Here is a 25968-nt window from a genome sequence, read left to right as displayed (position 1 = left end):
CTCAAAAGTGGGCAATTTCAAGTATAAACCTTTAGCTGCCCTCGGAACTATCACTGCATATGAGGCACTTTTTTTCCCTTTGTCGCCCAGGTGGTGAGCTTAGATCCATTTCAGAAGATGCATCTAGCACAATGCCATTTTGAAGGCCTAACTATACGACATCATCAGTATAATGAGGGGGAAGAAAATTGTCATATTCTCCATCATCATCAGTGTCCTGAGGTCTGAATCCGAACCGAAGAGAGCCTCAAGACTCTGATAGTAAATGTGTCTTGGCAAAAGTCTCTGATTAGGGTCACATTGTAAAAAACTGCTTTTGCTTTGTGAATTCGTAGCGCTACATGAGCTTGGAGCAGGCAGGCATCAGTTCAGGGTTAGAGACCGGCATCGCGATCGGATCTTGAGCCATCACAGGCGGAGTATGTGTTGGAGCTTGTACAGAACAAATCAGCATTGACCCTACTACCAGTGTAGATGCAGGACTGGAGTCAAAGAGAGCCCAGTAACAGGCTTGCCAGAAGTCTGAATGGAGACTCCTGCGGCTCCTTAGGGCCATAAGGCACACCAAAGGGAGTCTGAATTGCACTGAAGGCCTGCAGCATGGCCTCTTTGAAGGCTATCTGTTGCAGGATCAAAAACGGCCTGGAAAATTCAAGGGGCTGGGTCCTATTCAGGGGACACCGGAGGCACGCCATTTCTATCTTAACGCCCTCACACATACTTGCTATACTCTGACTGTCAGGATGCTGTTAAATCCCACATAGCCTTATTGCACTTATGCAGAGACATTGACTAAATGGACAAGTTCAACCTGAAACTGTACTTTTCACAGGAGTGGCCTCGAGGCTGCTACCTTGCCCACGACTTGGAGAGGGAGCTGTGCTTTGACTGTGACCTCTTCTTATTTTCAGTGACATAGAGCGTCATCATCTCTTACTTCATTGCCTGCATCGCATTTGGGTGCATAAGGACACATTTGTCACAAAACTTATAGTCAAGACCGATTCCCAAGTGCCACAAACACTTCCTGTATGTGAGAAGGATGGGTTCTGCCCATCAAATCCACCTGGATATTTTGCTTTTTGACCACCTGGTATGTGACCTTTTTACTGTGGGTGAGCCCCACGCCCCACCACAGGTGACTCACCCACAGTATACACGCGGTATATGGACTGCGCCTGTTTACCACCAGTGTACGCCTTTAAAGATAAGGCCGCTGCAACACAGTAAGGGTAAGGGGCACTTGGTTGGATACACGTGAACAAGTGTGCACACGTGTGAGGGCTGTACGTGGGAGACTCCTGTCATGCACAGCCTTGTAACAACGCACTGGTAGCCTGCCATAGACGGGGCACTGTAGAATTGGATATTGACCTGCGGTAGGCTTCTTAATGTTAGTTTACACTCATAGGGAAGTTAGTGTGATTTACTGTCTTGTCTGCAGTGTCACTCCATTGTACACCTATGGGGAAGAATGCCTCTGAGTGCAGCTTAGATTCCACTAGGCCTATAGAGACCAGTGATGTGTCAAACTAGGGTGGAATTTGTATGCAAATCCAAATATGAACGTTTCAAAAGGATATCTATACTGCTTTTGAGTCATTCAGGATTGTCATATTTCTCTGGCTCAGCAGCTCAGGAGCAGAGCCTAAGCCTTTTGTCACCCTGTTGTGCCAAGTTATTTATATTTATCTCCAAAAGTAGGAATAAAGTCCTCCCACACAAAGGGAGTTATTAACCATGCTTCACTCCGCTCCTGATGAGGAATGGGGATGAAGGATCTGAATCAATCAATCAGATGTCACACTTTGCAAGGGATGGGCCAACCCAAGCCCCTTGACAACGGAGGAAGCCCAGACCTCTGGAGCCAACACAGAAGGGGGCACCCTTTGAAGAATTATTGGGAAAGGCCCTGGCAGTGATGTCAGTGAGAGGAGGAGCGGGGCCCACAGAGGAGATGTGAGCAGTGCCACCTGGGTGATGCATTTTGATAAGTACCAGCAGCCTGTGCAGGAGGGTTGGGATAGAAGTTGATGGCACTCCAGGACAGGCCAGCGGTGCCTCGCTTCTGGAATATTCCCCCCCCCCACACTTAAAAGGTTTTGCACAAGGGGGAGAGCTCTTTATTAGTTGTGACTTTTTGCTGGACCCTGGGACTGGAGGCAACAGCCACAAACAACGGGAAGGAGGATATGTGTCTGGACTAAGGACTAAGACTGTAGTTGCCCCCAGGACCGGGAAGCTGGCCCAAGATCATGGAAGCTGGTTCCCCATACACCCCCTGAGGACTAGTCAAGGGAATATCCGGACTTCTGTGCCATGTAGGAAAGAAGCTTCAGAAGAGAAAAAAGAGAAAGTGGAGAATCGATAATGTTTATATGCCAGGAGGGGGCATGTGTGGGGCCCCCTACCCAGAGTTCTGAGGGCCTGAGGACCACAACTCAAAGGCTGGTTTATAGATTGGGGGCCTGGGACCCCAACTTTTACCCCTGATGTCACGATGGATCGGGAGAGCCACTCCCCCCCCCCCCGAAGGGTGAAAGAGGAAGTGGCGGATCCCCAACTCCAGGCCTTAAGAGAGGAAAAGTAGAATGGGGGAGTGCTGCTGCACTTCCCTATCTGTGGTCAAAGTGAGAAGCCCTCTAGGGGCTGTTTTTATAATTGCGTTTTGATGGGTTGGAAATGTATAGAAAGGACACAGACACAAGGTGTTCATTTTTAAATGTGTTATTGATATAACAATGTTGACAGTGTTTACTGATTCAAGTGCATATGGTTTAGTAACAGTATTAAGTGAATTTACACATCACTGTTATTATTGATGATTGCATTTATGGACAAAATAACAACTTTAACATGTGGTTTGTTGATCTGGAACCTTTGACTGAGTAAATAGATTTACCAGATGCGTTTCTATAACCCTTCAGGGGGTCCGAGGTGATAGCGCAAGGTCTTTCCACCAGCCTTATAAATATTTGTAAATTACTGTGCAGTATTTAGTATTGTGTGTGAGTGCTTACGTGTCTGTGTAATACATTTCTTTTCCTTTATCTAAAGAAAAGGAACAGATTGGATAATTATTTATTGAGTGTTATTATTCCATGCCAGCTAAAGGTGAATGCTAGCCCATACCAATTCCCTTGAGTAGGCCTTGGACTGCTTTGCTCAGCTACCCTGAGAGAATCAAGTGCTACAGTGGGGTGGTCCCCAGTGGATTGCAAATGAGGACTTATTACTTGTGCAGGCCACGGAAATAATGTCCTGTATCCTTACAATGTAGATCTGTGACTGATATCTGCTTCCTGCAGCCTCTGTATGGCTTGACTCCTATAGTTTGGGTGGGGGCATTGTTCTCTAGCACACCGAAGAAATCTGGAAGTTGTCTGAAAACTGAAAAATATGAGAGCAGAGCTCTGGATCACATCAAAGGGGGCAGAAAGGAACCAGCACCAAGACCCATGAGTGGCACTTACAGGAGGCTACGCTCTGTCACTTACAAGGCAGTTTGGAGTCACCTCAGAGCTGCATACCACTTCCTGAAGAGTGGGGGTACTGCTATAAAAGTCTCCAGATCCAGTTTGGCCGTTGGGGATATTCTTAAGGTGAGGAGTCTGCATTGATAAGTATCCAACAGAAGCACGCACATGCAAGATCACAGGGAAAGGAACGGTTTACAAGATGACTGCCATGGACGCACATGCACGCATATGTGCAGTGGTGCCTGTAGTTAACTCTGTTGCGAGGCAGCAGAAAGACAGGAACACCACTGTACGCAAGCATTGTCAATGCCAATAGGTTGACGTTCATTTTCTAAATGTGTCACCTCCTGCTTTGCAATTGCTTGTTTCATTTGTAGTAATGAAACATACCAAACAACTTGTATTGCTCATAAATATCAATACAAGAGGATCACCTTCAAGCTCCTCACCCACGCACACAAAGCACTCCACAACGCCGGACCAGCCTACCTGAACAGCAGACTCAGCTTCCACACCCCCATCCGCCAGCTCCGCTCCGCCAGCCTCGCCCTCGCAGCCGTCCCCCGCATCCAACGAACGACCTCCGGCGGCAGATCCTTCTCCTACCTCGCCACCAAGACCTGGAACACCCTCCCTACCCACCTACGGCAGACCCAAGACTTACTCGCCTTCAGAAGACTCCTCAAGACCTGGCTCTTCGAGCAGTAGCGGCGCCCCCCCTCCGCATCCCCTCAGCGCCTTGAGACCCTCATGGGTAGGTAGCACGCTTTACAAGTACTCCGATTGATTGAATAATACTATGTAACTCTAATCTATACAATCAAAAGTAGATAAACCTTTTATTACTACTTCATTACAGTCTTTCATATCTTCTATATTTTAAACTATGCTGATAACAAGTCTGTCAAGTTAGTTGTATAAAAAGGAATCACATAAATGCCAAGCCTATGATTCTGCAATCTAGGCCTACGGCGTTTCAGCCATTGTGCCACTTCCCACTTCCCGACCAGTCTCTGAAGGGAAGACCCTCGGTGGCCAGTAGTTTTTGTAGCACTGAGATATTCCCAAGGCTGTTGCTCAGACAGTGGTCATTCAGACCGCTGTCTGAGCAACCATAAAGAGACCATAAAAAGCAGCAATAGACACACAATTACTACTGTACTCCTAGAACAATACAGACATTTACATATGCAGGCATTATCAGGTCATCTGACCACAAAATGGTGGTCTGAAAGAGGTAGAAGAGGCAAGGAGGGGTACGGAATGACCAGGAGTACACATTTTGATGCTGAAAATGCTTCAAAGAAAGGTGGTGCAGAGGTGCACCGAGAGGGGGCAAGGAAGTGCAGTGGGAGCGGGTAAGAACTTTTGATTTGAACTGCCTGAGTTGGATGGTTCCCTCACACCCTGTCAGGAGCAAAGAGAAGAGGAAGCAATCAAAAAGTTTACCTCAAGTTGAGGTACTGATCCAGGAAGTTGGAGCCACATGCGAGGCTGAAAATAATCTATAAGGCATGCAGTTCCCAATGGCACTCACACTGCACGGTTAGAAAAGCAGATGCAGAAGGGGAGCGGCCAAGGCTGTTGCTAGGGACACAGGTGTACTTCCCGGCATCCTCCGGTTTCACTCTGAAAATGATCAGCGTTCCATCAATGAGGATCCGCACTCTCATCTTTAAATCACTGTGGGAGGAAGAAAGAGGAGAAAAAAATAATACAGACAAAAGTATGGATCACAAGCAAGGAAACCATATTAGATACCAGGGCACTTACCTTCCATCCTGCTTCAAGTCAAAACTAAATCTATTAGCTTATTGGATTTAAAATAAATAGTACTGAATTGATTTGTCTATTAAGTTTGATTTGTGTGCTTTAACCAAGAGCCTAAAGTATTCCTAGCAGGAGCATAGAGTAATATGGATGAACACAAACAGTAAGCAGTATGTATGGGTATGAGTGGGCCTAGTACTAATGCTTTCGCTGTAGTGTCCACGAGATGACAGTTGGTCGGTCCCACAAATATACAATAGTGGGCGTAGCTCTTTTGCCAAATCTCATCTCACTTTGGTGTTGCTCCATAGTGGGAGTGGAGGGTGTAGTTCTGATGTTGTTCCCATCTCAATGCAGGCATTTCCTTTCTAGTATAGATTTAAGGGGAAAAGAAGGTATAGTTCCACTCCACCTCCCACATCACAGTGGGTACCATCCGAGCACCCATTCACTATTGTAAGCATTTAATTTAATACCTATGTACATGGAGAATTCTGACGGTCCAATTTCTGAGGTTAATAAACTGTGGTTATTCTAGTTCTTGCACCTAAAGGACACTGTGGCTATATTTCTAAAGTCCATGCCATCAACTGCATTTTATCCTAGTTTCTGCACATAAAGGAAGTTGAGGTGCCAGAACTTTAGCTCATGTCACTGATGGTATTTCAAGCCTGACCGCTGCGGAGAGTACAGCCCCTGAGCACATTGGTTACTTCTAGGCTGGTCACTATACAAAAAGGAAGTTGAGGATACAGTTCCCCTTGCTCATCCTAAACTTATTTTCACCCCGGTTCCTTCCCAGGGAGAGAGCTAAGAATACAGTTCCCTTGGTCACGCAATATTTCAGTGTGAGTTCTCTTTGTTTCTCCAGCAAGGAGCAAGTTCACTAATTTCACTTCATGCCAGTTTTACCCGTCGAGTGGTTCCTATAGGAGTTTCTTGATAAGAGAACTACTTATCCTCAGACCATCTCTCCAAGATTCTCTTCCAGGTGGCTGCAGGTGAAGAAAACCAGCAGTCAGTCTATCTTTGAGTGACTCCTTCCTGAGTGCCCTTCAATGAAGAGGTCTGGAAGGGCAAATCCTACAACTTGATTTATTTGGTCTGTGCCTCCTGAATCAGCAAACTGCCTCCCTTACAGGTGCCAAGGGTCAAGAAGCACAATAGATGCAGGAAGGTTTAGTCAGGATTAAACTGATGACCTCAGTGCGTTAAAGCAAGTGGATGTCCCTTCTGCATGGGGCAACGTGTGTACATATTGATGTCGATTAGAAGGCAATAAGGTAGCACCTGCAACTCCTGATTTGCTTTTTGGCACAACTGACAGTAACTAACCCAGGAGAGGGGCTATGAAGCCAGCAATAGAAATAGAACGCAAAGCTATTAAGGCCATTTTAAATTCTGTACTTTTCACTCCTTTCTCTCCTCCTAGAACCTCTGCTGTCAATAAGGAAGGTATTACAGGGATAGGTGTGAGGCAAGGTGTGAGATCTGTGATGCTCTCGTGATCTAAGGGAGCAATATGTAACTGAATCTGAAACATTTATGCCCGTCCAAAGGTGAGAAGAGTAGGTACGTTCCTGCAGACATAGAAGAAAGTGGAGTCGGTATCAAAGTCAGGTGTGGAAGGTGTTTTTAGGACTGGTGTTAGCCCAACTATTTTTCTCTTTTTAAAACTGTTTATATATTCCTCAATCGACAGTTCAACATAGTCATAGTGGTACACGTCTTACTCACATGTATTAATATTACTAGCAGCCCGTCCCGACATTGTCCGGGGTAGAAAAGGTATGTGTGTAATGGTGAAGTGTAGTTGTTTGGTTGTGTGTGCGTGATCGTTTATTTAGTGGTTTGAGTGCCTGCGCGTTGTACGGTTATTTACTCCTTTGTTTGTGTGTACTTGATGCTTTCACATATTAGTGTGGCGTGAATGTGCGTTATGTTTACTTCCTTCGTTGTCTTTGCGTGCAGATGATGGTGTGGCGTGCTGATGCCAATGCTGTGAGTGTCCGGAATTTGCCCTGGTGACACATTGCTGAAACGCGCCTCACCCGTCCTGGCCTGCGCGATGCTGTGCGTGCCCCGAATTTGTCCCCCAATGACAGAGTGTGCACACGCGCCTCAGCCTCTGCACCCGATAATGATGGCACCAACGTTCAGCGTGTGTGGCCTCACTGTGTCATCGCGATGCTGTGCTGTTGCCGATGGTGTGCGTGTCCCGAATTTCGCCCCCAATGCCACAGTGTGCACACGCGCCGCAGCCGTCCTGGCCTCACAATGTGCCCGGGTGCCTCATTACGTGGACGTGGACGTGATAGGACGCCATCACGTGATAGGACGGTATTCTCATGGACGGTTTTCTCCCACACCATAGGACGCTGATAGGACGCTATTGTCATGGACGCTATCAAGTGATAGGATGCTATTCTCATGGAAGCTATTCTCACACACCATAGGACGCTGATAGGACGCTATTGTCATGGACGCTATTCTCACACACCATAGGACGCTATTCCCACTCTGCAGGCTAGGACGCTCCTCAGAGCTGGCACAACTTCCAATGGACTACTTTGTCCCAGAACGTGTTTTACCCTTACAAAGTATATGTTGGGCTGCTATATAGCCTATGTCCATCTGCTTATACCCACCTTTCCAATGCTGTATTGGGTGTTCTGATTGGTGCTGTACTTCTTGAGTTTACCCGCCTCAAAGGTTCCCAGTTCTCTCTTTATAATAGTAGTATAGATATCCATACTAATATTATAAAGAGAGAGCCCAAACCTTTGAGGCGGGTAATCTCAGTAACCACAGCACCAATCACAACACCCAATACAGCGTTGGAAAGGGCAGTTGCAGCAGAAGGACATAGGCTATGCAGACGGATAAAAAAATTCATTAAAAAAATTGCAAAAAACGACATCATCCAGAAGGCCGAGGGACAAAATAACATCAAACAGGTAATGTTGTAATAATGTGACTCACTATATTGAGACTGAGAGCCTGGAGCCAAACTGATCATGAACAAGGGATATGCTATCCCGAAACGCGTAGATTTGTGCCTGCCTACTTGAGAAACTCCATGCTGTGAAGATTAAATAAAAAAAACACATAAGTGAAGACACACGTGAGTTCGTCCCGTTTTTCTCCCAGCTGGGGGAATTGGTTGTGAATTTAAATGCGGCGTGGTTCTGCCGCGGGGATTTACGAACCGGCAAAAGAGCGCTGCATATATATATATATATATATATATATATATATATTTCTTTTTTCGCAGCTAATCCTCATCAAATGAAATGAATCAGATTCGGGAGGCACAGCGGGGCTCATAACACCATCATCTTTATTTGTTGAACATCAGGGCATGACGCGTTTCGGAGGGTTTCCTTTATCAAACGCCCTCAATGTCCGAGTGCCTCTGTTACACACAGTCCCAATTCTATGTCTTTTGTGCTCTCCAACACTAAAGTAGTGTGGGGCACCTTGAAAACGTGGCACGGAGTCATCGTGTTTCCGCAAGTGTACTCCATTTCCCAGCAGGCAGCGTTCCTAACTTGCTGTCGATGGCTCAGTTATCGGTGTGTTACTCATTCTCCATATTGGAAGGCCGATATGCTGCGAGTTCAGGTGAGGGCTGGGGTATCCGTTCTGGGCTATGGTGGTGTCTTTGTCCCGCATCTCCAGCCTTACAGTATCTTTGGCCGCAGCGTCGGGGATACCAATAAAGTAGCGGTTCCCTCCATAAAGTATGGACTGTCCCTTGACAGTATCACTCTGTTGCCTCAGCACCGCAAGGCAGTCCAAGAGTCTCCGTGCATGCCAACGACCCCTGGAGCATTTGAGGGAGTGCCTACCCAGCGCTCCGCCGCATCAAGCCGCTTCACGCCATAGTTTTCCGCAGCTAATCCTCATCAAATTAAATGAATCAGATTCGGGAGGCACAGCGGGGCTCATAACAGCATCATCTTTATTTGTTGAACATCAGGGCATGACGCGTTTCGGAGGGTTTCCTTTATCAAACGCCCTCAATGTCCGAGTGCCTCTGTTACACACAGTCCCAAGTCTATGTCTTTTGTGCTATATATATATATATATATATATATATATATACATATATATATATATATATATATACTAGCAGCCTGTCCCGACGTTGTCCGGGCACTTACATGCCACACACAGCGTCAGTGTCCGCTCCCGCCCGTCCCGACGTTGTCCGGGCACTTATACGCCACACACCGCGTCAGTCTCTACTCCCGCCCGTCCAGACATTGTCCGGGCACTTAGACGCCACTCACCTTGTCAGTGTCCGCTCCCGCCGACGCTAGACGCACACAAACACGCAGGGCACGTACACGCCACACACCACTTCAGTGTCCGCTCCCGCCGCCGACCCGACGTGATAGAATGCTATCCTGACGCCGATGCTGCAGGCGTGAGTATCAGACTGCACACGCCCACAACGCTAAACGACACGCCCAAAACGCTATTCGCACGCTGTATAATTGCTTTTCACACGGCCACCTCTGAGCTGGTGCCACTCCTACGGACTACTTTGCCCCACAATGTTTTACAAAGTATATGTTGGGCTGCTGTATAGCCTATGTCCATCTGCTGCAACTCCCCTTTACAATGCTGTATTGGGTGTTGTGATTGGTGCTGTACTTCTTGAGCTTACCTGCCTCAAAGGTTTCAGCTCTCTCTTTATAATAGTAGTATGGATGTCACTTTGAGATTACAATTAGGTATTTCCTTCAACATATCCAACGATGCGACATTTCCAGGAATAAGACTTTGTTTAATTATCAGAAGATGACATTGAGGTTGAATACATCCCATCTATACCTGAACGTTGGCGGACACTAGGTCTACTTGTTGGACCACAACAATTTCTTTTATGTCTTTTCATATATATCATAAAAGGTGCCCAAATCTTTTCGGACATAGTTAAGCGGTGTAGAAGTGGAGTCAGTTTTTCACTAACGTAAACTGATCAGGTTTTTATCCACCACACATGAAGGGGTGGTATGAGCTCCTGTTTCAAAACTGAGCCAAAGGCAAATTAAGCTGCTAACAGTAAGTGTGGCAGCAGTTTGCCAGATTGTGTGGTGAGACAGTACACCAAGACCTTTTGATTTTAATACATTATATGCATATTATACTTACCTAAAGGGGCCTCTGGCCAGCCCTCTGTCGATTATTCATTCCCATTTTTATTTCGCCTACTACAACATGGAGCATTGAGACAGTCCACTTCAGTCATTTGCTAACTTCACTCGAGTGACAGCAGTCTGCTCTTTCACAGCGAGCACATCTGCACACAAAGCAGTTCCTTTCAGTGACAGCAGCTGTTATGGCAATGTGAGCTTCTGGAAACTAAATTATATTTTTCTTTTTAGATTCTTTTATATTGGCCAGGGCAAAGACCTTGATAAAACAAAACAAGCACTGACAATATGAAGGGCTGGCAACTAGCCGGGGACCATTTGGCTTTGCTAACGGTTGTTTAAAGAGGGGGAGGGGGCGTGAGAGGGCGTATAGCCATTTCAAAGAATGAGCATACGATGCCTAGGTTGTCACCACAAGGTAACTCAACGTTGCTCCTAAAAATCAACCACAATGGCATTATTGACAGGCAATGGGTGATGGCAGAATGTCGCTTAGCTTAAGGAGGCATCAATTCTTGCATTTGCAGGGATAGAACCGGGGTTCTGCTTTCAAGGCTGGCCGAAAAATATTAACCGATGTATTAGGAGAGGGAATAGGACCCCTTAACCATCTGCCTCTTTAATGTTTAATCTAGCCAGAGTAACCGCTAATAAAATAACAACTCGGTTTGATCTACACAGTTTTACACTTCTGTCAAATCTCATCCCTATTTGTAATATCAAGAACTCTTGTTCAATGGCTGAGCCCGTCCCGACACAACACACGTGGCCGATAAGATAGTTTTGATAATAAAGCATGCCACAAAGTGGGTCTGACGGCTATTTTATAAAATGATCCATATGTATGCATACGGTTGACATTGCAAAATTGTTTGCTTTTATCTCGCTCTAACATTTGTGTTAAGTAGTCCCACGTCAACACAGCTTTGAACGATACTACTACTCACTATGACATGGATGGTAAACACTAATGCAGAGGCCATACTGATGGTACTCTACACAAATGCCAATAGTATAAAATAACGTTAATATGTCTCGGCAACATGTACACTTAATCAATTGTGTTCAAGATTTGTTTTTTTTATCTTCTACGGAGTGGCAGGACGAGCCCAGTCCCACAATACAAACAGTACATTAAACAGTCAGAACGAAAACATTATTACATTCTCACCCCCGAATTTAACAAGTGCACAAAGATATGTGGGCCTTGGGCGAATATGAGGTGAAGTCTAAGACAGTAGGCATGCAAGTGAGAGGGCGAAGAACTCCTGGTCAGGGAAGACAGGGGGCCAAGTCCCTGCAGGCAAACAGGTAAGGGCTCATGCACAGATTGTGAACAAACACAGCTATTCTTACTTCTTGAAGAAGACGTTTTCCTCCTCCCAGTACCAGGTGTAAGTCAGGTTGCCTGGATACGCCTCCGCCTGGCAGGTGAGCAGTGCATCCTGGGATATGTTTACAGTGATGTTCTCGGGAGGGGAAATGATGAAGGGTGGTCCTAGGGGAAAGCAGGGAACAAACAATTACCTCAGCATCCAAAGGGAGGCCATGATGTCACCGACACAAGTAGGCACGGCAGCACGCAATTCTGTGCACTGCTGACGAGGCTGTCTCTGGAGATGCGCACCTCAGTTTTTCACGCACGCTTCACTGCACACTGCCCAAACTCGCATCGAAACTTGCCTCTGAACTCCAGGAAGGCCTTTGACCGGAGAGTCGAGGGTTGGTGTGGGTCACACTCAAGTCATTATGATTGTACGGGTCCCCGATGTTAATTATATAGAGGTTTCTGCAAGTACGGAGGGTAAGGCCCAGGCATCTGAAACGAGTAATACATGCCGCCCTAGAGTCCAAGCCTATGCGATCAGAGTCTGGGGCCCCTGGGTTATACTTGGGCACCTGAAAACATGGACTGTCGGACCCCTTGGTATTTGCGAACACGCAGTCCATAGCCCTTTTGTAATAGGCAAACGGCTGTAAGCATTATTAAGTACCCTACGTTGCCACACACTGCGAGCAGGCAGTTCAAGACCCCTAGGATGTACCAGGGTTACTGCAAGCCAGGAGTTCCGGTTTCCTATTTTATCTCCAGGCTTCTGTCAGAGAGTTCATGGCTCTCATATTATCTCGGGGTCTTGACTAACTGGCAGCCCTGGTCCTATTGGTTATCAGTAGGCCTCCACTAGCAGAGTTCACAGCCCCTAGGCTGCAACTACGGACCTTAAGAACATACCCATGGCCCAAACTTACCGGGCCTCTGGAAGCACGGTGGAAGCCTAGAGTCCCGGGCACACTGGAAGCATGGGGTCCACATCCCCAGGGTCCAAGCCCTCTACCAGACCGTGCACAGCACTTAGGTAACCGTTAGGCCTTTACAGCAGAGAGTACACGGCCTCCAGAGGGATCTCCAGCCTTCTACAAAGATCACAGGGCACCTCGGTTATTATCAGACTTTTAGCAAGTCAAGTACAAGGACCTTTGGTAATCACTACTGCCCTAAAAACAAGAGGCCCAACGCCCTCACATCATTACCACAATTTGTTTGTCTGACCACGACGTCGAGCCCACCCAGGCAAGAGTCAATTATGGACTGCTTCAAACATTCTCAATGTGGGCAGCACGCATTCCACTCTCTTGTGATGCAACCATGGCCAAAGGCATTCCATAAAGAAATAGACTCAGGCCTTAAACCACAAAGGGCAAAGGTCCCAACCCATTAATAGGCATGTCAACAGGGTAAGTACCATGGACCAAAAAAGGACAATTACCATGGACCACAAGTGGGAGAACACAACCTCTAGTTCATTATCTCATCGTCCATCTTCTCCACTACAGTCCTTACCTGCTTGATTTAATCTCCATTCTGAAGAACCTGTTCCCTAGCTGACGTCCCAAAAAAACCTTCCAATATGAGTTCCGCTGTTGTGTCGCGACCCCCGAGGTAATGAGGGCCGATGTTAAACTGGGTGGATGGTGTACTGGTGGCCCACATGGTCGAGCCTAATTACAAATTACATAGAGACGTAAAGTGTGTTTAGTGGGTCCAGGTGCAGGTGGTCTCCTAGACTCCACCTGCTTGGCCACATATCTATTACAGAGGTCCCACGTGACCCAGGGACAACACAGCATACATCTGTGGAGCAGGTAACATCCGGTAAATACCCGGCAGTTACATTTTGGGTCAACCACAACACACACCAGTTACTTCACTGGTGCTACATTACATTCCTCCTTTATTTTGAAACAAATGCAAACATAACTTATACATACTGACATTAGGGCAGTTTTGGTGCCTCGGCACCCGTCATGACTCAGAAGCCAGCATGACAACAATTCAGGGATATACAGTTCTCGAAAACGTAGTTACCTGGAACCTCAGGCCATGTCATCACACTACATGATCTTGCAGCCGGTAGAATGGCACAAGGTTACTACATAAACCATGCCTGGCTTGAGTGTCTCGACTCACCGGTCGGTCAGGGGGCAAAAGCCTTGCTCCACCTGCAGAGGCGGCAAATCAGCTGCCCACTACTTCGCTCTCACTCACAGGCTCAGGAGAGATCGCAAATGGACCCTCCGCTACAGTGCTTCCTCTAGATCACCCGAATCTGCGTCGGTTTCTTCAACCCTTTGGTTGGGGAGAGTTGGCAAATGAAACTGTTGGAACTGGGAAATATTCTAGGACAACAATTACTCCCCACGGTGAGCAGTCACTATGCTGCCATGCATATGAGTGATGGTCCAAGGATGGCGTTCAAATGGAAGCCTGAATTTGCTGACGGGAAATCAATCTTTCACCAACACTAGATCTCCTACTTTAAGGTGAGATCTTTTAACTTTGCGGCACCAGCTTGCGTGATTATTGGAGATTCAACGTGTGCTCAGGACTTGCTGATCATCAATGGGGCTTGGAGTCCACTCTAAGTACTGAGGGATCAAATCTTGCACTCCCCGCCCTATAAGCAGGTGCCCAGGAGCTTGCCCCGTGGTGGAGTCGGGTGTCTGATGGTACTCAGGGAGGAAAGGTTAGATGGCCCACTCATAAGGCTGTTGATTGGCATGCACAATCCTGATGACCAAAGTCCTCATGAAAAGTTCTACCTCCTCGTTGGCTTGCGGCCAACAAGGGATGATTCTCTTGTGGATAATGTTCAGTGATTGGAAATACGCAGTTACTTCCTGTCCATGAAGCGATGGGCCATTGTCGATTCTCAGCACCCTGAGCAGACCATGGGTGGCCATAGTCTTTTCCAGTTTAGGTAGTACTTCAGGGGCCTCTTCGGAGGCAATTATTTCTACTTCAGGGTACATAGAGTAATCGTCAATGACTGCCATCGCATATCTCCCATCCGGAAGACTTCCAAAATCTAAACTGGCGCAGACCCACTGCTGTTAGGGTCCTTTCTCTGTTATCATATGGACAGGAGGAGTGGGTCCGCTGGTAGCCTAGCACCATGGACATCATCTTACCATGGTCTCAATTTGCTCATCCATGAGCGGGCACCATACTTTTGTGTGCAGCTGATTCTTGGTTTTGACTATTCCCTGTGTCCGCCGTGGGCAAGTTGCACCACCTGATTAGTGAGTCTGGTGGGCTTGACAAGATGATGTCCATGCAACAGACAGCCATCCGGATCCGCAACCAGTTCATGACGGACGTGGTATAGACTTTCTAGGTGGAGTTGGGCGTCTGGGGTGCGCTGGGCCCAATTCGCTTTGAACCAATGCCACTGGCCACTTTAAACTGCTTCCAGCATCCTCTGCAGACACTCGTCTTTGGCTGTGGCTTGGCATATCTTCTCTACCAAGATCGGTAGCGGGCGGTAATGTATCTTAAATATTATTCTGTCTCAATAGCTTCTTCCTCTTCTTCAGGGGTGGCAGCTCGGGGATGTCTCGACAGGTAATCTGCAGGATTGGTCATGCCAGGGCAGGATTCTACCTGGTAATTGTAGTACTGTAGTTAAAGCATCCACTTTTCAATTTAAAATTTTAAATCTGTCCCTCAGAATAGTGAAATTAGACTGTTGTGGTGTATGCTGACCACAAACGGTTGGCCATAGACTTACAGGTGGAAATGGCAATATCCCCAGTGCATAACTTCTGCTTCCTTTACAATTTGCGAGTACCGTTGTTTGGTTGCAGTTAGGAATCAGCACGCAAATGCTAATGCGGTCCACTCTCCACCCTCATGATGCTGCATCAGCACGGCTTGTAGTCCCTTCGGGCCAGCATCAACAGCGATGGTGGTGTCTCTCCGAGGAGCAAAATACCTTAATGTGGTTTTGGTCGATAACGCCTCTTTTGTGTCCTGCAAGGCACGTTCCTGTTACTCTCCCCAGTTCTATGGGGTCGCTGACTTGGTAATCTCCCAGAGGTTGTGTCAGGGCGGTCAAAACCTATATAAATGGGCCACAATAATTGACCATGCCCAGTAAGTTGCGAACTTCGGACACGGTGGAGGGCTGAGCTGCCTCTGAGGTCTCATACTTTTTGGGGGTCAGGTGCTACGCCCTCGGCTGAGAACGTGCATCCAAAAAAGATTAGTTGTTGCTTGGGGAACTCACATTTGCTTTGATGGAGAGTGAGTCCTGAATCTTGTATCCGCTGGTTGACACTCCGCAACCAGGTGTTGTGTTCTGATATGGATCAAAATGTCGTCACTGCCATTTACCACCTCTGGCAGGCCTACCAGGAGCTCTCGTATAATGTTCTGAAAAACCTCGGCGGCGCTTGAAATACCAAAGTTCAGTATTAGGTAGCGCCACAGGTCCAAGTGAGTGGAGAAGGTTGTGATATACCTTGACTCCTCCACCAAGGTGAGTTGGTGGTCTACCTTTGAAAAACAACTTGCTCCTCTTGACTCCCCTATTAGGTGCCATATGGTAGAGGTGAGGGGGCATTCTCGTTTTACTGCCACGTTGGGGAGTCTCATATCTACACGTATGCATACACAACCTGGCTGCTTCAGCTTCCGGGTAACTACAATGGGGGACTCCCATGGGGTGAGCCTGGATACTTTACCGGAGAAGCCTGCTGCTTCTAGCTTCTCCAGCTCCTTCTCCACCTAAGGCCTCAGGTGGAATCCGATTCTCCTGTGTCGGGGGCTACTGGCTGTACTGATCGATCAATGTGTAACTCTATCTCTTTAGCTTTTAAGCGCCCAGTGCCTTCAAACACCTCAGAGAATTCAGCCAAGATGTGTGAAACTCCCTCCAGGTGGACTCCAAAGACGAACATGACTATTTAGAGTGTTTCGGCTGTGCGACATCCAAGCAGCATGCCATGTCCTTCTCTATGACATAAATCAGTGAGTCTGTAGACTGCTGTCCATGGGTGTTGGGCGTTCGGAATTTTACTCTGATGAGTAGAGGCTTGTTCTGACCTTGATCGCAGTGTTCTGGAGGGTCAGATTGTGTTGTAGTAACTGGTAGGCTCCTGCTGGGAGTAGATCGATGGACGCCCCTGTGTCCACTGTGGCCAGTGTGGGGTGTACTCCTACCTGTATCTGACATTGTGACATGTGACGCTGCGATAGCGGGGCAGTGCCTATCATGAAAACAGAGTGGGCAGTGTGTTCAGTTTCTTCATTGTCGTCCATATCGCTGTCATGTTCTTGTATTTTGGGCATCGTGTTGACAGAGGCACGGGCGCCTTCCCTTGCTTCAGCAGCTGACTTTTGTGAAATATTTATATTTCCCGCACACTGTACACTGCTTGCTTATCACATGGCACTAAGCCGTGCAATGCATGGGACCGCCGCAGAACCCACAGGGTCGTGTTGGCATGCCTCCTTTCTTGGGATTCCCAGAGGTCTGTTGGTCTAATGGCATTGACAGGTTCTGTCTTTATTGTCTTTTGTAGGGCAGCTTCCTTATGGGAAGCGCACGCTTTGGATAATTCCTTGGCCCTGCCCATGGTTAAAATGTCCACTAACCATTTGCCTGATTCTTGTAGGATGTGTTTGGATTATTTGACCACATATTTCTTCCTCCTCATTGGTGAACCCACATATGCTCGCTAATTCCTTTAGACTGGTGTAAACCATATCGATTGAGTTCTCTGCATGTTGCCCGATGGAAGATAAATAGTTCTGGTTGGCCATTGGCTCGAAATATGCGTTGAGTGATGTTATGAGGGTCTTGTGCATTTTCGCAGTCGCTTCGGTGACTGTTTTGGAGATTCTATGTATAGCTTTGCCTCCTAGATGTAGTATTGTGGCTCATTTTCTTTCATCATCAGTGGCTTAGGGTATAGCTCCACTCTCTCCACTGTGGCACTTGTGCCGAACGGGCTCCCTCTATTAAAAACTGCTCAATGGGGGGAATATTCACCATGGTAATTATTGAAACGTGTGCTGCCCTGAGAAGTATGTGAATGGCTGCGGGGCAACTTGGGATCCCCTCCTTCTTCAGGGACTAATTGCAACTGAGTGGGTCGTGGCTGCGGAAATTACCTTGAGGCTCAATATTTTGGGCGTGGAATGGTCTCGGAAGGCCTCTGCTTACAGCCGGTTTATGGCCAATGGACCACACCCCATACTCACGCGGAGCAGACAACATCAGGTAAACACCTCGCTGTTATATTTTGGGGACAACCATAATGTGCCCCAGTTACATCCCTGCTGTGACATCACAGCCACTACCCATCAGGCAGCATAAAACGGAGGCACCATTACTCACAGACTGTTCTTTTCTTTCTGCGCCATGAAAACCCTAACTGATGTCAGAGGTAATTGATTGTTTTTTGTTTATCATGTATCACAGAGTTATAATATGGTTTTACTTGTAGTGCTTGCTTTAGCAGCACTTATAGAATTTGCTGGTCAGTAGCTCCTTGCATCAGCAGGCATGACCAAGTTCCATTGTATTTACGAGGTCTCTGCCCAACCATGACTGCCATAGCAATTTTGCAGTCAGGCGGAAATAGGCTGTTCTTAGTCCTCTGCTTCAGAGGCAGAGGTTTTCCAATGCGTGATGAGCACATTTTGGTTTTACGATTTATTTTGGACACAATACTGTTTGTTTTTGCCCACTTCAAGTGGCGCATTCACAGAAAATCCCGCGAGATTTCATGCTGCTATGAAACCGGCGGAACTACAGGAAGTTTTCGGTCTGTTTCATTGCATTGAACACGCATAATTATTCTAGTGTTTTTTAGTACGGAAGAGGTGACAGAAGAGACTCCAGGGCCCTCACCCGCCCCTTCTTCGATGGCTTCTATTCAGCTGCAATAGAGCAAGCTAGGGAAGCTGACTTTAGGGCTAGAGAATGTACTCCCCCTGCCAAAATATCTTGCATTCAGGACTCTGTGGATACTTATCAGTATGGTGATGGAGATCGGAGCAGAAAAGGGGCAGGTTTATTCAGGGATCCAAACTCTCTGAATTATTGTAACATTTAAGGGAAAACATTGGTCTTCAGATGCCGGACCCTGCAATTGGAGGGGAAGACTTTTTGTCACAGTATATGTGCCCTGAACCCGAGTCACTGCCAATGCATGCTGCTTTAGGCGTGTCTTGAGTCATGAATGGAGAGATGTAGACAAATCATCTTTGCCTTGTTTCTTAGCCAAACTCTACCGCTGTATACATTTACAGAGGAATTTCCAGCGGTTGTTAATGTTGATAACGTCATGGCAGGTCTATCTTCTGTGGGCAGAGTATACAGCTCCACCAGATTCAGTTGATAAGTAGGTGAAAAGGGGCTATCATATAGTTGTATGCTGCCTTTAATTTTTCATTCAAGGTTAATACGCATACCATTGATACGGTCCAGTCTCTCCTCAAAGACCTTCATCAATTGGCTAACCGAAGGTCGGAGGGTGCAGATTGTTCAGCTCTTCTATGCATGATGGAACAGCAGGTCCATTTCCTCTCTGGTTTACCATTTAATATCCTCTGTGCTTCTGCAGAAGCATCTGGAAGTGCTGCATCAGCTTGTCGTCACCTGTGGATGCGCATTTGAAAACTGATTCATCTCAGAAAACCATTTTGATGAAAATGTAATTTGATGGGTGTTCTCTTTCTGGTGAGCAATTGGAGGACATGATAAAATGGAACTGCTGGAAAAAAACGCTGGTTGCTCCAGCTAAATCCTATTCTAAGGGCCGAATATTTAGTTACATCAGAGCTTTTCCTGTTGCTTCAGGGAAAGGAGGATCACAGCCCTTTTAAGGTAGGGGATCAAGGGTGGGGAACCCCGAATCCCGTTCCCAGAATCCTGGAAGTGCCCCGGTTACTTCTAATTTCTCAAAGGCATGACAATCACAGCCAGAAGTCGTTAAGGGGTCATTTGTCTTTCTTCATGGATATCTGGACTCGGACTGCGTCAGACCAATAGGCAGTCAATTTGATATCAGAAGGTTAACACCCGGAATTCACAAATCTACTTCCAAACCCTTTTCAGCTAAATCCTCTTCCCCGAGATTTGAGACAGCATCAGGCACTCATGGAAGGAGCCCATGCCCTGTTAGAAAATAGGGCAACCTGTCCAGTACCACTTCAGGAGCAGGGCAAGGATTATTACATAATTCTGTTTGTGGTACAACATCTATTCGACCAATATTGGATCTAAAAGGACTCAACAAGTTTCTCAAGTATCACTTCTTCAAAATGACAACACTGCAAAGTATTTTTCCATTATTGAGACAGGGAGAGTTATTGGCATCCCTTGATTTGGAAGACTCTTACCTCCATCTGCCCATTTTTCCAGCTCACCCGAGGTTTCTTCAGTTTGCTGTGGGTCGTCAACATTTTCAAATCCAGGTCCTTCCATTTGGATTAACACTGGCCCCAAGGTATTTACAAAGATCTTGGCTCCTTTGGTGGGTATTTTACTCTCTCTCGGTATCCATGTATATTCGTATCTTGATGACTGGTTAATCCCTTCGCTAAGGTGGAAAACTATGTCAAAGGAGTGTGAAGTCTTCTTCAGGATTACAGATTTTCACTCAATGTCTAGAAAGCCCATTTTCAGCCAGTTCTACAACGCTAGTTCATTGGAGCCTTCTTCCATATGGATGGGGGAAAAGTTTTCTCTCTCCAGAACTAATAAAAAAACAGGTATTTCATCTTTGTGACTTGTTATAGCGACCTCAGGCCTCAGTAAGACTGTGGTGGTGGAGTCAGGGAGAAATTACTTCAACTCTAGCAATAGTTCCCTGGAGTATCATTTAATGCTCCAGGGAACTATGGCTCCCTGGAAACTTCTATCCCAATATTACAAAGCCTTAGTTTCAATCACACTTCAGATTTAATTGGAGCTCCAGTGGTGGATCAAACCAGAATGTCTGGCCAGGGGTCATCAGTTGAGTCAGTCCTCCCCAATGATAAAACCAAAAGAAGCCAGAACTTGGGATGGAGGGCTATATTGGGGCTCTGTACAGCGCAGGGCAGATGGTCATGTCAGGAGGCTCAATCTTCACCCAACTGGAGGTAGTTGGCTGTGTTCAAAGCAGCGCTATTAGCTTTTTCCTCCCAGATTAGGCACCATCCAGTATTCATTCCATCAGACAATCAAGTGGTGATGGCCTATCTCAACCACCAGGGGATGGAGGGCGTGGGGGGTTCAATCCCTCTATCACGTTTCCAGGGAGATTTGTGTATGAGCAGAATCCAATCGCTAGTCTCTGAGAGCAGTTTATCTTCTGGGGAGGGAGAAAGGGCCTGCAGACCAGCTTCCCAAGAAGATTCCCTCCTCAATAGCCCGTTGTCTTTCACACACGGTATTTAATCAGATTTTGGTGATTCTGTATATGAATTGCTGTATCAGACTCATAATTTAAATGTTTGCCTTTAGTAAATGATTGATTTTGGCATGTATTTGGTGTACTTGGTGGCATTTCTATAACCAATCCCATTCTGCTTGGGTATTTACTTGAAGGTAACGACTGTAGTGAGGAAAATGGGCAAGAAGGGTTGATTTTATAAAAATGTGGAATTCTCTTAATATGCTTGTACATGTACAGGAATGTGATGTAATAGGTCCTCCTTTTTCTTCTGCCTGATGGGTAGTGGCAGCCATATTGGGAGGATTTTTTTGGATCTCAGTTAGGGAACAGGTTCTGCAGGACGGAGATGAAATCTCGCAGGTAAGGACTATATCACGGAATACTTGGATGCGGCGTAATGAAGATTACCAGTAAGTAACCGGGCTATTATCACAGACCACAACAAGCAGCCCAAGGACCTTAGGTCTTAACCACATACTTAAAAAAGAAGAGCATCCTGAACATTCCATTACAAAAGATCGCTAGCAAGTCAATCACCTCAACAAAAAGGGAATCCAAGGTCCTTAAGCACCTACCCACTTACAACAACACTTACTACAGGGACATTGATCTAGTAACATAGACCTAATTAGAAAGGTAGACAGCATTCCTACACCTTTATCAAGTACCTTAAGAAACCAGGGTCCAGGGCCCTTAGTCCGATTCCGCAGCCTCAAAACACACCTTTCTGGGAGCCAATTCTCTAACTGCCACCCTTTCAACCCTTAGACCTTATTTCATTGCCTGTTTAGCTTACAACAGAATCATCTCTCTGTGCTCTGGACATCAGTCAGAGAGGAATGTGGGTGAGAAGTACTGTGTGCCGGGATGAGAGAGATGAATAACAGTACTAAAACATGCCTTTATATAGGGCTTTATATCACACTTCTGGCATTTGTAAGCTTTATAAATAGCAGATGTTATTTTTTTTGACAATCAATTTTATTGAGTTTTGAATTTGACAACAAACAGCACCATTTAGAGCAACATAGCACATTAGCTGGATAGGGAACAAACACATCGCAATGGCATCTAGATCACATAAAGAAATCAAGAAGAACATATCCACGCCACCTGGAGAGCGGACCATATCATCTCAATCGCCAAGTACTCCAACCCATTTCCCCCACATGGGACAAAATTTCTCGTGGCACCCCCTGGCTACATATAGGGGGCGCTCCTGTGCAGCACACCAATCCACCCCCCGGCGCCAGCGAATAGCAGATGTTATTACTGAATTTAGTGATACTCAGTTTATCGATTTTTTAGGGTGTATGGTTCACTTTGGCCTTACCGCAGTTCAAACGTGTTTCTGGTGGGGTGCTGCACATGTTAGTAGCAAGTATATAACTTGTTAGTAGCCAGTATATAACTCACTGAATCATACTGATGTCTTATGTTGAGGTACACTGTGTTCCGGGGGAGAGACATGGACGCAATAAGAACAAGTATTGGAAAAAGCCAAAAGGCATCACCTTTGAGACTAGCGGATTTGTCAATGGCTTTTAGCCATGCTGTACAGCATCTCCTACCCTAGCTGTGCAGTACTGCACCATTAAAATGACAAGCTTCCTGTTTTCCTTTTTATTTGCCAGTTCAAGTTGGATCTGCAAAGAAAAAGATAAAAAATGCACAAAAGTCTTCTGAAATACGGGCGGGGAAAGCTGCACAGAGAGGGCGGGGGACGCAACGGGTGACAGAGAAGGAGGGTAGGGTGGGGAAAGCAGCACAGAGAGCAGAGGGAGAAAAAAAGAGGTAAAAGCAACAAGAAGCAGGAGGAGGGGAAGCACACATGCTAAAGCACCAAGGTAAATATATGAGGGTGAGCATGATATGGAGGGGAGAAGCACACAGATGACAGAAAGCAACACGCAGTGCAGGGGGAGATAGTACACTAGGGTGACAGCTGGAAACACATACACTCTCACGGTGCTTAAGCAAAAAGAAGAAAGTAGTCCTAGAAAAGCACACAGCAGAAATATAGTAGGCAGCCAATTCTAAAGAGATGGGAAAGAGGCCATGCTCCATGGGAAGTATAAACTCAAAGCTGACAAAGTGGGACACAAATAAGGAGGCAAATGAGTGTGACCAAAAAGCCAACCTTGATAAGCAATGGACAGGCTCCAAACCTCTGCATGTTCTTAGTAAGCGAAAAATCTGTCTATCTAGACAGGATCTGTCTATCAAAACACAGCTGCACTATCTTATGGGCTCAACCTAAAACTCGGCCTGCTCTGACATTAGGTGTAAGAAAACAGGCGTAATTGTGGGCATTTTGCAGTCATGACTGAAGCAGTCGGTGCAGTTGACCCGGCACATCAGCGTGAAGCAGTATGATAGTACCTACTGCACTGAAAGTTAAAGCTCTGCATGGACGCCACGAGCTAGATGGCAAACAAGCATGACAACAGAATGAGAACAGAGTGGCAAAATACCAAATCCATAATAACATGTGTAAACAGGGCAGGAGGCCCAGGCTGGATGTCCCTCTCACATCCATGCAAGCCTTTGATTATGAGCGGTGCAGAGGGATTGCGAAAGAGTTGTCTGTGAGAAAGGTGGATATGAAGGGCCGCTATTTGTTTACATGGTAAATAGGAGGGAGAAGCTGCAGCACAAAAGGTGTTCTGCAAAAACCACCTTCTGAAATGCATTTCTGCCTTTTGCAATGTAAACGAGAAGGAATGTGAACCCTATAATGAAGCATCCCTAAACCAGGAGCTTCCCCAAAGCATTCAGTGCAGCCAGTCTGTCTAGCAATCATTAGATTGAGTTAATGGTCAGTCCATTAACTCAATGTTAGTTGAACTCAGGGGACTGGGCTTCAAGAAACAGAGAGATGAAGGAAGGAATACCTTACCTTGCACAAGGAGTCTCGTAGTGTGGACGGCTTCACCCTGAATACTGTAGGCGCGGCAGGTGTAGGTTCCTCGATCATCGCGGCCAATGGAGGCAACAGTCAAACTCCCATCGCTCACCTGCAAAGGGAAGAGACGCAGTAAAATTTAGAAGAGCCATCTTTGCACCATGGAAGCTTTACAGAAGATCCACATTTGAATAGCGCAATAGGTTGGCGGTTGTCGCATAAGATGTCCATCAGGTCCATGCTTTATCAATCCTTTTTCTGGGTATTCTGGAACTTATAATTTGACTTTCGCATCACAGTGCAGGATTTAATGTAGGGGGTGCAAATTGCTAAAGCTAAAAATACAGCTGAAGACTTGGCAAGGGACAATTTCCAGGCATTGGGGGCAATTCTACAGGGAAGATCAATGGACAAACTGTACATCCTCTGCAGGAGATTCGACAGTACCACTGCTTTCGAGGCTCTCACTTTCTAGGCAAGCTACTCCCTAGTAGAGTTAGTACATACACCAAATTCTCTAAATCCCCGTTGGTAAGGGTGTCTGACCTCTGGCTTCCCAACTTCTTCTGACTCGCTAGTCTTGAAGCGCTAATTCACAGCAAAGATAGATCTAATCATCACATTTAAAGAATAGACAAAGTACTATAATTAAGTGCATCACTCCCCCACTCCAGGGCAAGGTCTGTTGATCACTGTTGACCTCACCTCATAAGAGCCGAATTGTAAAGATCATTGCGGCACAATATGTTTAACAAGATGAAGCAATCAGAGATGCCTTGTGCCTGATTGAACTGCAAACTGGACGTTCCTCAGACTTGGTTCCAGCAGAGAGCGATGTATACAAATGTATGCAAATCTGAAGCCGTTGGACTTTTGGGTAGGGAACCCGAATACCTCTGTCCAGAATTAAGCACACAAAGCTGAAAATGAAGCAGTACACAGCTCTCTCAGAAGGATCAAACATCTCTGATATCAAACAGAACATTGTCGAATAAGAGAGATCATTAGACTTGTCTGAAATGTAAAAAATATGTCATCCTCCAAGAAGGATCATTGGACACATCTGGAATGTAAGCAATATGTTGCTATCCCAGGGGTATCACAGGATACCACTGAAAATTAAAGCAGTATGACGCCCCCATAGTGCAAAGATGTCTCTGAAATACAGGCAGTATCTAGCCCTGCCAGATGAATCAATGGATGCTTCTGAAATTTCAGCAGTGAGACTCCCCATATAAAATCCTTGGACTACTTTGAAATGTGAGCAGTAAGTAGCTCTCCCAGGAGGTAACACTGAATGCCCCTTAAATTTAAAGCAGAGGAATTGCTAGATGCCTTTGAAATTTAAGCAGAATGTAGATCACACAGAAGGATCATGGTACATTCCTGATAACTATACAGTAACTGACTCTCCCAGAGGCCTATTATCAGAAGGGTCAGAAATGTAGGCAATAAATAACACTCCCAGAAGGATCATTGGACGAATTAGAAATTTAAGTTAAAAAGTCCTAACCCCAGGACCATCAGACACATCTGAACATTGAGCATTACACAACCCTCCTAGTGGGAGGCCAAGCCCTCCCATATACTCTTTCTCATATTATCCTGGGCAAGACATGATCTTGTCTTATTTGATCCTCAAAGGCCTGATCAAGAGTGAAGGTGAACAAAAATCTCACAGCATGAAAGTCTGAGGTTGAAGACGCAGTGCACTGTGAAAATGAGACAAGAAGGAATTAGGTGTACAGTCAGTCCCACCTTACCAATCGGATGAACTTCAGAGGAATATTGAAGGATATTAGTTAATGCAGTGGGATTATGGCTAGGTGTGACAGAACAGTGGGTAGGTATAGCAGGGAGCTGGGTAAGCAGAGTGGATTCATAAACATAATTAGGGTAATGTGAGACTATGGTTAGA

The 25968-nt window shown here is 46.2% G+C and overlaps 1 protein-coding gene across 1 annotated transcript in view; it reads right to left on the bottom strand.

Moving 5' to 3' along the window:
* The window catches only part of IGSF9B (immunoglobulin superfamily member 9B), a 1214248-nt gene that overhangs the window by 721463 nt on the left and 466817 nt on the right, over window positions 1–25968 (bottom strand). Inside the window, exons 5-7 of the mRNA XM_078681939.1 lie at window positions 24045–24162; window positions 11771–11912; window positions 5017–5162 (exon numbers count right to left, since the gene is read on the bottom strand). Coding sequence (XP_078538065.1) covers window positions 5017–5162; window positions 11771–11912; window positions 24045–24162 — 406 coding nt within the window. The remainder of the gene's footprint in view (window positions 1–5016; window positions 5163–11770; window positions 11913–24044; window positions 24163–25968) is intronic.

Source organism: Lissotriton helveticus, chromosome 3_1, assembly GCF_964261635.1.
Source record: "Lissotriton helveticus chromosome 3_1, aLisHel1.1, whole genome shotgun sequence".
Taxonomy (NCBI): Eukaryota; Metazoa; Chordata; class Amphibia; order Caudata; family Salamandridae; genus Lissotriton; species Lissotriton helveticus.
Note: the sequence above shows the minus strand (reverse complement) of the source record. Positions and strands in the feature narration are given on the sequence as shown.